The sequence below is a fragment of the Brassica oleracea genome, chromosome C7, assembly GCF_000695525.1.
Source record: "Brassica oleracea var. oleracea cultivar TO1000 chromosome C7, BOL, whole genome shotgun sequence".
NCBI lineage: Eukaryota > Viridiplantae > Streptophyta > Magnoliopsida > Brassicales > Brassicaceae > Brassica > Brassica oleracea.
The window spans coordinates 6,562,876-6,574,859 of record NC_027754.1 but is presented as its reverse complement, the minus strand read 5'-3'; the positions used below and the strand labels follow the sequence as shown (position 1 = coordinate 6,574,859).

Genomic DNA, 11,984 nt, shown 5'->3' with positions numbered 1-11,984 from the left:
GAGTAAAAAATAAAAGAAAAATTAAGAATTTTTGTAAATAAATATACAATTTATGATATAAAACTTTTAACTTTTAGATATAGTACTAAATTTAGAGCTTATAATTTCAAAAAATGTCAAATATATATAAATAAAGCTATATTTAAAAAAAAAACTACTCCATCACATTGTTAAATATATAATTAATATTTTTTTTAACAGGGTCCGTAAATAATTTGAGACGGCCCTGGCAGGTATGATCTCATTCAACTGTCTCTTAGTTTTGTTATTAGTTAGTGATTTTGGGCAAGTATATATTGTTCGTGCTATGACCAATTGGTGAATGATTGACTCCTTAATACAGTATTTTACCTTAAGTTATCAAAAAAAAAATTTAAGAACCTCTAACGAGAGTTCTCCCATTGGACCATGAAAAAATCAATTACACTAACAAAAGTTCTAAACTTTAAATTATTCATTAGAGCCTCTAATGGACTCTTACCATTGGAGTTGCTCTAACACTTTTCAATTGGATATCTTCCTTGAGGTGGAAATACAATAGTAGATTTTTTTGGCTAAAACTGCTGGAATATTTCATAAAATTTATCTGATTGTTTTATTCCTGTTTAGTTATCCAGAACATATTTAATTTGAATAATAGAATAATCTTTCAATGTCAAAAAAATTATATTCATATCAAATATATATATATGTTGTTTTACATATTGATTACAGATCACATATGCATTAAGGAATGGCCCAAACAGCCTACTAAGTTATGAGTTTATCACTAGATTATTGTTCTTTTTCTATTTAACGTATCTATTTTGCATTTAAATATTTTATATATATATCACCTTTTGATCTTAAATGAACTCATAACAGTACTATATATAGAAGCTCTCCTTGTCCCTCAAGCCACTTTCTGTAGACTTTTGGCACTTTGTTTGATAAAGCTACGTTAGAAGTAAAAGAAAAAAAAAAAACATGGGTCTGATGAGATCGATGATTCCGAACGGGAAGCAACTTTTCAAATCACAATCTTTGAAAAAAAGAAACCAATGCCCATCAGCACCAAATTTAGATCTTGTTCCAAAGGGTCATGTCCATGGTTGTGCCTGATTTTTTTGGGTCCCCAAGCACAAAATATATTTTTGACCCTTCAATTACTTATCATGGAAAAGCATTAAAATTTATGGGACAAAAAATTGAACCCCTAACCCTTTGTAGGAAAGAATTGGACAAATACCAGTAAAACTAACCACACTTTGTTAAAAAAATTGGTCCTTAAAATATTTATAAACATCAGAGCCCAAAGCATGTGCTTGATCGGCCTATAGTCAGGCACGGCCCTGGTCATGTCGCGGTCTATGTAGGAGAACAAGTGGAAAAGAAGAGGTTCGTGGTTCCTATATCGTACTTAAACCATCCTCTCTTCAGAGATTTTCTTCGCTGCGCTGATGAAGAGTTTGGATTCAATCACCCAATGAGCGGCTTGACAATCCCCTGTAGAGAAGAAACCTTTTGTAGTCATGATTATCATCTCATTAATTCTCAGTTGTATTGAAGAGAACGTTGAACAAGAAAGCTCCTCATTCTTAAGTTGGGGTTTTGATGAAGGTTCTTACTCTTTGAATATAAACAGATCAGTAATTAATGTATGTATATGGTAACTAAAGGTAATACTGTCCGTTGGAACTTATTGCGAATATATGACAGTCTAGCTCAGTTGGTAGAGTGCAAGCTTCTTAACCTTGTGTTCCTGGATTCGAACTCCCTTGCGGGCAAAGAAGCAAGTTATTTTTTTTGTAGAAATTTTTAAAAAGTTGAGTCAATCGTCTAATTTTTGAATTTTTTTTTTGTTTGTTTTCCATCTAAACAAGTATGTAGTAATTAATTAGCATAAGAATTGGCCGTTAATGCAATCCTGAAAATGACCGTTAATGCAATCCTAAAAATGATTTCAATGTGTTGTGTGTTAATACTATTTTGTTAAAACGATGTCATTTATGGATCCGGTCTTAAAAGTCCATATGGTCTTGTTTCTTCTTCGTCCACCGTCAGGGCCTGTGACGAAGCATAAAGTAACCGTCAAAGACAAAACACCTTTCTTGTCTTCTTGCTTTCTACGCCTTTTACTTCAGAGCAGGACGATTGAGTTCGTAACCATCTCAAAAATACCATCATGAAGACGATTGTTATTAGACTTCTCTTCCTCGCTTTCCTTCTCCTTGCTTCACCTTTCCTCCAAGGTTCTTAACACCTTTCTCTGCTCATCCGTAGCTTGACATATGTTTACTGTTTACTGCTGAATCTTCTCTCTTTCTTATCGCCGATGCTCTTAATCTTGCTTTGTTCAATCTCGCATGAGATTTGCTTTTATGGGTTTTGACAAACTTTGAGTTGTGTGTTCATAGTTGCGTTGTGCCAGTCGGATTCGGAGGATTCTGGGTTTGAAGTTTCCGATGTTGGCGAAGACGAGAGCGAAACAGAGCAAGTGTTTGGTTTGGAGCTTACCTCAGCTCCTGGAATTGAAACCCTCTGCGTTTTCCCTAATAACAGAGCAAAAAGTATTTGATTTTCTTCGGTCCTGTTTCTGATTCTAAGTTCCAAAACTAGGGTTCTTGTTCTTGCTAGTTCTGTATGCTAACGCCCTGTGTTCTGCAGTAATTAAAGCTGGAACTGAGACTGAGGTGCTCGTTGGAATGAAAAATGATGGTAATGAAATGGTTTCATATCATACTCATAACTTGAAGTTAGCTGAAAGTTTCTAACTTTCCTTTATTGGATCATATTATATGATTAGGTCAATCCGATGTAGACATCGTTGCGGTTAAAGGCAGTTTACATCTTCCTTTCGATCAAAAGCCTCTTGTTCAGAATCTCACCGCTCTGGTAATTATTTAATGCGTCTTGCCTCTGTCAAGTGTAAGAGCATTTTTAACTTCATTCTAACTTTTCCTCCAAAATAGAATTTAGAATACAACTATAATCTATTTTCCACTTCATAATAAAATAAAAATGAGTTTACTCTATAAATAATTAAATATTGTAACTTTTTTTTATTTTTTTGTTCAGTCACTTTGTTTTTTACTAGGAAAAATATAATGAACCATTGGAGATGGTCTTGTACAGTAATACATTGTTACTTGCTGTTCAATATTGCAAGAAAGTTTAGTTTTGTTCATTTATGTTTTGACCGTTGATATATTTCTCTAAGCCGTAATGTTATTCCATATACCTCATTTCTAGAATTAGAAAGTTTTTATGTAGTTAAATGTATCTTCTATTTGTAGAGCTTCGGCAACGCTTCTGTGCCTGTTTCAGCGCAAGCTACCTTCCCATATATCTTCGCTGTCAGCAAGTTCCTGGAGGTCTATTTGCTAATCATATTGTTTTTCTAGTCATGAGTTTTCGCTCCAGAAGATAGAAAAGTTATCCTAGCTTTAAACCATTTCCTTGTGCAGGCTGGTGCTTTTGATCTAGTTGGCACCATTGTCTATGAGATGGATGGTAAGCCCTACCAAAGCATATTTTACAATGGAACCGTCGAAGTTGTTGAAGACGGTCCTCTCTTCAGGATGGAGTCAGTCTTCCTTAGTGGTCTTTTGATTTCGCTTATCGTTGTTCTTATCATCTATATCCAAAATGGTCTGAGGCATATGACCAAGGTACAAACTTTTACATCCCACTTCGCTATCTTCTCGAACTTTCATTTGATGTTGTATCCTTTTGTCTTAAAAATACAATACCAAAAAGCGTTATTAGATTTGAAAATGGTTAATGCAGGCTATGCAGCCTAATCCTTCCTTTTACTTGCGCAGAAAACAAAGAGAGCAACAAAAGCAAAAGTTGAAGTTGGAACTGCGGCTAAAGATGCTTCACTTGATGAATGGCTTGAGGTACTTGCGCTTGCGTAGACAAGCTCTAATAACTTCTCCATAATGGGTTTTTGCATTGTTTGAATGTTTTGAAACCGATGCATTATTGCTCTTGATTTACAACGCAGGGTACTGCCTATACTCAGTCTTCGAGTAAGTCAAAAAAGAAGAAGTAGATCAGACCAAATCTCACAGGCTTTCTCTGTATCTCCAGGGACTTGTAAAACCAAAACCACACGAACGAGATAGTAACGGTATAGATAGAGAGTGAGAGAGAGAGAGAGTAGTTGGTCGAGATCCTCCTTCCTAAAGTTGTAACTTCATAAAATCTTAAATGCTTTTTTCTTCTTACTGTGGTAGATGTTACAAGGAAACTTGTTACCTTTGTTAAAAATGTCAGAATACTTTTTTATGACTTTCCATGAGTCGTGGTTACTTTTGTGATTGGGTTAAGAAAGTTCCAAAATGCATGATCGCAGAAAAGAAAACTAGAAAGTATCATTAGATTAACGATGCAAGTTAAAAGTTCCAGACTTGTGTCATTGCATTTTTTCAAAGCTATATATAAAGAGAGATGAGAAAGAGAAACTAAGAACAACAAAATAAGAAGTGATCAAAGGTGTGGAGAGTAACGTTCCAAATAAGTGGACGATACAAACCTGAGAAATTGGTTTCTTGGAATATTGTTGAAGAGTGCACGGTATGGTCTTTGTTGGAGTCAAAATCGGTCCTACCGATATCAATATTTATAATCACTTAAACATAGCAAAACATATCATCTACGTAGTCGAGTTGAAAATGTTGAGAGAATAGCTCTACATACGCAACGTTGGTTTAAACTTTAAATGATGATACATAGAAATAAGCATCATATAATTCTTCTAGAAAATGTAATAAAATATTCATGCAGACTAGAATTATTTGGAAAACATTCCCTCACAATGGATTAACTAGAACTTCCTTCTAATCGAAAACGTTTTACGGAACAGTTTTGTAGAACGAAGCTAAACAATTTTACGAAAAAATTAACTTCGACAAAGTTGTATGAAACAACTTTCGTAAAATTAGTTAAATAGTTTTATACTAAACAACAATTTTATTCCGTAAAATTAACTTCGACAATGTTTTAAGAAACAACTTTCGTGAGATTAAATAAAAACTCAACGTTTTACGAAATAACCTTCGGAAACAAAACATGATTACAGGAAACAATTAATGGAAGATGAATAAAGACGAGAAGATCCAACAATGGACCTGCTCGCCCATCTCTCTCTCTCCTAGCTCTCCCACCAAAAGCTCCTCGCATGTTCCTCCTTGCCCACTCGTCCTCACCATATATTCTTCTCTCGTGTGCTCGCCCAGCTTGACATGCTCGCCTGTTGCTGCTCACCCAATCGTGCTTGCGCCTTGCTCCATTGTGTCGGAACGAGTTGTCACTGAACGTTTTATGGTTTGTGTTTGGAAATCCATTACTTTCACCAAAGTGGCCAAATGTTGAGTCGAAAACTGTTATTATTTAAAAAAAATATTGAAAATTTTATATCCAAGACAATTATACTATTGTTTAGTTTAAATATTGTTATAATACTCTATAATATAGGCCTTGTAATTAATTTTTTGACCCTAATCTTCTCTTTTTTGGTCAAATGACACTAATACTTATCTAAATTTGTCTTTTCCGACCATCATTGTAATAACCCTCAATAAGAATAACTACATGGACGAAGCCAAAGAATGGTGGAAGAGAAAAATGTTCGTTGTATGACCAAGAAAATGGCCGATGGATGAACGAATAAGGAAATTCGAGCCTAAATGGTTTTGATGAGCAACCATGATTCTAACGACTGAATAAATTTGGGTAAAGCTTTGGAATTAGTTTGACACAGGGAAATATTGCATGAATTCGAATGCTCGGAAGAGCATTAAGGTTTCAGAAAATTCAAGCACCTGCAGGAAGCCACAAGTAGAAATGGGAGTGTTCGAGAATGAGAAGTCTAAGTCCAAAGGACAAAGGACTTAGAAAATTAGTTGTTGTCAGAGTACACATCGAATCAGTCAGATTATCAGTTGCAATGGTCGAGAAACTGTTTCTTCGATAGTTCAGAAATGATTGCAAAACGCTAGATTGGAAAGACCGCAAGTGATGTCGAGAGAACAACTTAATATCATGTTATGGGAGGCCAAGTGATGTTAAGCTTCTTAAGAGGTGCTTCCATTTGAAGTTGAGGTTTGTAAGAAATAAAGGCACATGAAGATTCTTAGGAAAATTTAGCGGATTAGAAATGCTCGCGGTTCGGCTAAGATCGTTTTAGAAATTTAGGAAAATTTTAATTTAAGTTTTTAGAGTAGGAATGACCTTAGAACTATTTTAGAAGTATTTAGGTCTGGGAAAGCAAGGTTTTTGCCAAGGAGAAAAATTTCCTCCAATCCGGATCAGACAACGGGACATTTGGAATTAAATGTGGTTCGTTAGGGTCTTGCTCTCCTCCTTACAGTAACTGGACACATGTCTTAACTTGACTGAACCTCCTCCTAGTTGGTCATGTTTTATTATGATTGGTTGAATTGGTGGCTAACCACAAATATGTTTCTTATTGGGCAGAATCCGGCTGGACACCAATATGGCTCCTATTGGTTGTTAAGGTCTGCCAGGCAACCTCCAGCTTGTTACCCACGACCTTAAGCTCCCCGTAGTCATTCCCATCACCTATAAATACCTCCACACCCCTTAGTTTAGTTCCCACACTAAAACTCGACAATAGGAAACCGAGAGAACCCGAGAGCACCCAAACCTTAAGGTAAACCTTCTAGTCTTTAGCTTTCCTTTTAATTTTATTTTTTACTTCTTTATTTAGATTCAGGTTTATATCCTGGTTCAGACAAACAGAACATCGGAAATATTTTTATTCTAGGATTAATTTGATAGAAACTCTAAGTTGTGCCAGCCACGAGATAGAGGTGATAGAATCCCATAAGGATATCGTGCTAAGGCTAAACCACTCGATCACCCATGTGAATCTCGGTTATGGGTTATGATTGCTGTTTGTGCGGTTAGCGCCTGCAAAACAAGAGTATTGGTTGATGCATTGCTAGGTTGCGCTTTTAGATATATAATGATATGATAATGATTGATGCTTGTGAAAGATATTGAGTTATATCATTCGGGCCTCGACTCGGGGGTATAACATGTTTGTGATATAATGATATTGTGTTGCATATACTTGTTTGATTGCATTATATCGTTTGGGCCTCGGCTTGGAAGGTATAACATGTTTGATCATATTATAACGGGGAAACCCCTAAAGCCATAGAATTTCGTTAAGGAATGATCTGTGAGAGTCCGACACTCGGTGGAGTGTCGTGAGAGTCATTGGTGTCCACTCGAGGCCCGTGCCTTGTCCGGGGCCGTACCAAAATTAGTTCCAGAAATGACACAAAGACACGTGTGATAGGGCTAGCTACCCTCAATCGTGTAGCTGCATGACAATGCGGCAAGTGTGTTATCCGGGCCATCTGCTTTTTAGATTTTCTGTTTAGAGCCAATGGGAGCAAGAAGGGATGTGTTATGGACTTCGTATCTGAGATAGGAACCAATGGCGAGAGGCAGTCCTCGATGATCGGTAATGATCTAACCACCTTTGAAGGGTGGATGTGTGGGTTACTTGATTTCTTTCATTTTTGACATTGTATATTGCTAGAAATAGTTGATCTTTACTGTTTGATAATTGATGCATTGTGGGGATGATTTAATGTTTAGGAACCCTGACTCACTGAGCAAATTAGTTGCTCACTACTCTTTGTTTTGTAGGTAACCATAGGGGTATTTTGGGTTGCGAATGAGCAGTGCTGCTAGCGTAGTGTTTGTACCTTTTGCAAATAAGTATGTTTAACAATTACCGGCCGGATCTATTGATATCGTTTGGATGTATTTCAAAATATTACATGAATAACAAAGGATTGTGAAAGTGTGTGTTTCCATATGATATTAGTCCTAGTCTGGGACGAACCAACTGACAGTTTCAACCTTGGGTTGCAAAGCCTTAACCTGGAACCGTTGGAAAACCTGTTATTGGACATTTAACTTTGGGGATTTCATATATGATATGGGAACCTCGGGTCGAATGTTTGGGAACAGGTAGTAGCATCTTCTGGTTAAAGTTCTTTAGTTCGTCGTGCATGTTATTGTTTGATTGGTGCACGACAAATTCATTAACTAATTTAATCCGGATCTGGGGCGTTACAATCATGGGGAAAGCAATAATGTGAATAGATACATTTGGACTTGAACGAAACAAACATCTCTTAATTTTTGAACAAAGGCTTACCATCGCTTAGTTCTTTCGTTATATGACTGGTGTAATCAAGAAAATTTCCAAAGATCTCTAACAAAATATACGGAATCTACACAATAAAAACGACTTTTGTTGATTTTAAATCAGTGATGTGTTTTTTCTCGTTTGGGTTATATTGGTTCGGTTCAGATATATTCGAAGTTAAATCCAAAATTGAAAAGCAAAACATAAGAAATAGGATTGGATATTTAAGGTACTTACTGAAGATTTAAATACTTATTTTTATATATAATTTCAAATAAATATAGAATTGAATATTTGAAGTACATATTTATAATTCATATATTTATATTTGCGATTAATTTGAAATTTTGGTCGGTTTTTGGATTTTTTTTTGGATTTTTTGGTTTTTCGGGTTTTCCGTTCGGGTTTATATTTGCTAAAAATATGTATACTTTATATCATTTTTGTTTAATTATTTATTATTAAAATAAATTACACAATTAAATTAATCATATAACAAAAATTTAGATTTTTTTTATATATGTTGTATTTTGAATTTTTCAAAATGAGTATAAATTAGTAAAACTGTTAAAAGTCTCACATAAACTTTTGATCAATTTAAATTGTTTTCTATAATAAGATACAATGATTATAAAATCATATGAATAAATAATTTTATTTTAATAGGTGTTTATGTTAATATATATATATTATATCGTTTAAATTAAACTATACATCATATAAAAATGCATACTTATATTTTGATATTTGCGTTGATCATATATTGAAAAGTTAATATTTTAATTTTGAAATCTTCATTCTTTTTTTTTAAAATGATTATAAATTATTGAAATCACTAAAAATACCACATTGAAAAAAACCGCTGATATAAAATTTTGTTACGCAAATATGCAAATAATCATAAATCATATGAGTAGAAACCTTATTTAATAAATATTCATATTAAATGTATACTATATATCTATGTTAATATCATTTAAACTTAATTATATATCATATACGATAGATAAGATTGACTGTTTTGATTTATTTATTCTAAAATAATCGTGAATAAACAAGAGCGGTCGTTTGATTTATATGCGCACGCCAATTTATTACATAATAATAACTGATTTTTTTTAGTTATTTAATATGTAATTATTATTTTATTATTTCATAATATGCAGAAAAAAATAAAATAAGTAATAAATATAAAATATTTATTCTGCACAAGACGCAGATCTTAACCTAAATATGTATCTCTTTAATAATTTTAAATTTTAAATATTTTCTAAATCTCAGGCCAAAACAAAATAAGGAAATGAGAATAAACTCAAAAATCAATATTTATATCGAGCAATAACCAAAATGAAAAAAACGATACAAAAATTTGAAAAATATTGAAGATATATAGGATTGACAGGTGAACGTAAACTTCTCATAACCATAATTACCTTTTAAATTGATAAATCATGATATAAAACCAAACTGACATAGTTTAATTGTAACCAAATAGTAGGCATGAGATTTTTTGGCCTAAACGTTATGTTGTTATGCGATAAGTGATATTTAGACCTAAAATATTTTTAAAAATGGGATCAGTTTATCAGTAAACAAATTATGTGATTAACAAAAAAAAATTAAATAATTGTTTAAGGGCCAAAAATATTAATTCGATCAAAAATATACATTTTATTTTTTTATACGATATTTTTTTAAATAATTTTCATATAAATTCGCCATGCACAAAACGCAGGTCTTATCCTAATAAAATTTTATAATGAGAGTAAGGAGGGTGAATCCGAAAATTAAAAACCCGAAATACCCGATCTGAATCCAAAAGAGTACTCGAACGTCTACCGAATGAGGGTTAAAATTTGTAAAATACATGCACACGTCGAGTAAAACTTTGTTGTTTTTAATTTCACACGTCACGTGTTGTGTGTGAAACTGTGTTCGCATTAGTCACAGCTCGACACAACTATATTCATACAAAGTCTTGATAGTATTAACTGCGTGGAGCCAATACCTTTAAAACCATAACTATAACTTTTTTTCTGTAACACACCAATAACTATAACCCAAACCCATTATCAAAAAACCAAATTAATTACTCCCTCCGTTCCACAAAAATAGACTTTTTATTATTTTCACACATATTGAAAAAACACATTAAACGACCATAATAAATGTATCGTTTTCTGTAATTTTCAATTTTCAATAACTTTTAACCAATAGTAATTCAATAAAATCAATTAATTTTCTTGAAGTTTACAAAAGGTTGGGGAGATAATTAAGGAACATTAATGTTCTTGACTCGTACGAATACTCTCATGTTCAGACCATTAGACCATCATAAACTATTACCACTTTTTTCTTTTGTCTTTGTCAACAACCTCAATTAATATTTCAGCAGTTGAACGTTGTATGATTTCCTTTTTATCTACTGGCTTTTAAGACTACCATAACTACTCATCTTCTCTTCTTGTTCTTTATTGCTTATTGTGCTGAGAAATCAAATGGATCCAAATCATAATCTCCTATTTGTCTCCTTTCTTGTTCTATGCTTAGCCGTAAATGGAGTTACTGGATATGCCACCGTCACAGGATCAGTGTTTTGTGACCAATGCAAGGATGGAGAGAGATCTTTATTTGATTTCCCTGTCTCTGGTAATTAATATCAACATTTGTCAATACTTTGTTTTTGCTGTATCTCTGCTTATGATGTGTTGTTGATTTCTTAAAGGAATCAAGGTTAGTGTTACATGTGCTGATGAAAGTGGACAAGTCTACATGTCAAGAGAAGAGACAACTAACTGGCTTGGAGGATATGTAATGAGGTTTGACGGGACACCGGATTTGAGCAACTGTTATGCTCAGGTTTCAGACAATGGAGCTCAACAACAAGGCTCAAGTAGTAGTTGCAGCATTGCTTCAGGTCCTGCACAGAAACTTAAACTATTGTTTAGCTTTTTTGGATTTGAAACGTTCGCTGCGGATGTGCTTCTTACTCAGCCGGTTCAGCCAATGTCTTATTGTCCTAAACCACCACCAGCTCCAGTAATGTCTCCTCCTCACCAAGCCCCACCGCCTCCTGAGGTTAAGCTTCCACCTTCGCCTCCTAAACCTCAAGTTCCGGTCTTACCTCCTCCTCAGGCCCCGGTCACGAGTCCTCCTCCAGCTACATCGCCTCCTCAGTTTAAGCTTCCACCTTTGCCTCCAATCCCTCCAGTTCCATTTGTAGATCCATCAGCTTGTTCCCACCAGTGAGTTTCTCTCTAATTTATTTTTTTGTTGATTAATTCTGTTTTACTACATACTTCCTTAACATTTTGACTTTGTGACTTATATAGGCTGTGGATAAGACCTGAGTACAGATGCTATTGGAGGGTGATAGGTCCAGACACGAAGGTGGCAGTTGCGTTCGGACTAATAGCTGGGAGGAGATATGGTACTGATATGACAGTACGTGAAGCACTAGACGGGCGAGGAGAAGCTTACAAGACTCTCTTAAGGGAGGCAACAACTGCATTACTCAATTCATACAACTCTCTTGGCTTTCCTTATAACTCCATCGCTGTCATCACACACACAAATTTGGTACTCCTCGGTAATTCGCAGCACGATGTTCTCATGACCGCTATCCGTTTCATCAAGGCTAATTCAGGGACTTGCAAGTTCACAGTTTGCAAGTGATTGGTTGTGCGGTCTTCCTATTTATATACTCCACACCTTTTTTCTTCAATTGTTCTTGTGTACGTTGGTAACACCTACGGTAAAAGTCTATCTTTGGATGCATTGGGGAATATTATTATATGTCCTTCTAGTA

At 34.5% G+C, this 11,984-nt stretch overlaps 2 protein-coding genes across 2 annotated transcripts; both read left to right on the top strand.

The window, feature by feature from the left end:
- Positions 1 to 2,009: 2,009 nt before the first annotated feature.
- Positions 2,010 to 4,299, top strand: LOC106303772 (translocon-associated protein subunit alpha). The gene is made up of 8 exons (XM_013740089.1): positions 2,010 to 2,231; positions 2,397 to 2,549; positions 2,647 to 2,697; positions 2,786 to 2,874; positions 3,276 to 3,353; positions 3,447 to 3,650; positions 3,804 to 3,881; positions 3,989 to 4,299. The coding sequence occupies exons 1-8, from the start codon at positions 2,165 to 2,167 to the stop codon at positions 4,034 to 4,036; spliced, it is 768 nt and encodes a 255-aa protein (XP_013595543.1). The 5' UTR covers positions 2,010 to 2,164; the 3' UTR covers positions 4,037 to 4,299.
- A 6,300-nt stretch (positions 4,300 to 10,599) lies between these two features.
- LOC106303651 lies at positions 10,600 to 11,984 on the top strand. Its single transcript, XM_013739946.1, has 3 exons — positions 10,600 to 10,825; positions 10,902 to 11,421; positions 11,509 to 11,984. Exons 1-3 carry the CDS (start codon positions 10,675 to 10,677, stop codon positions 11,849 to 11,851), a joined length of 1,014 nt encoding a protein of 337 aa, XP_013595400.1. The 5' UTR covers positions 10,600 to 10,674; the 3' UTR covers positions 11,852 to 11,984.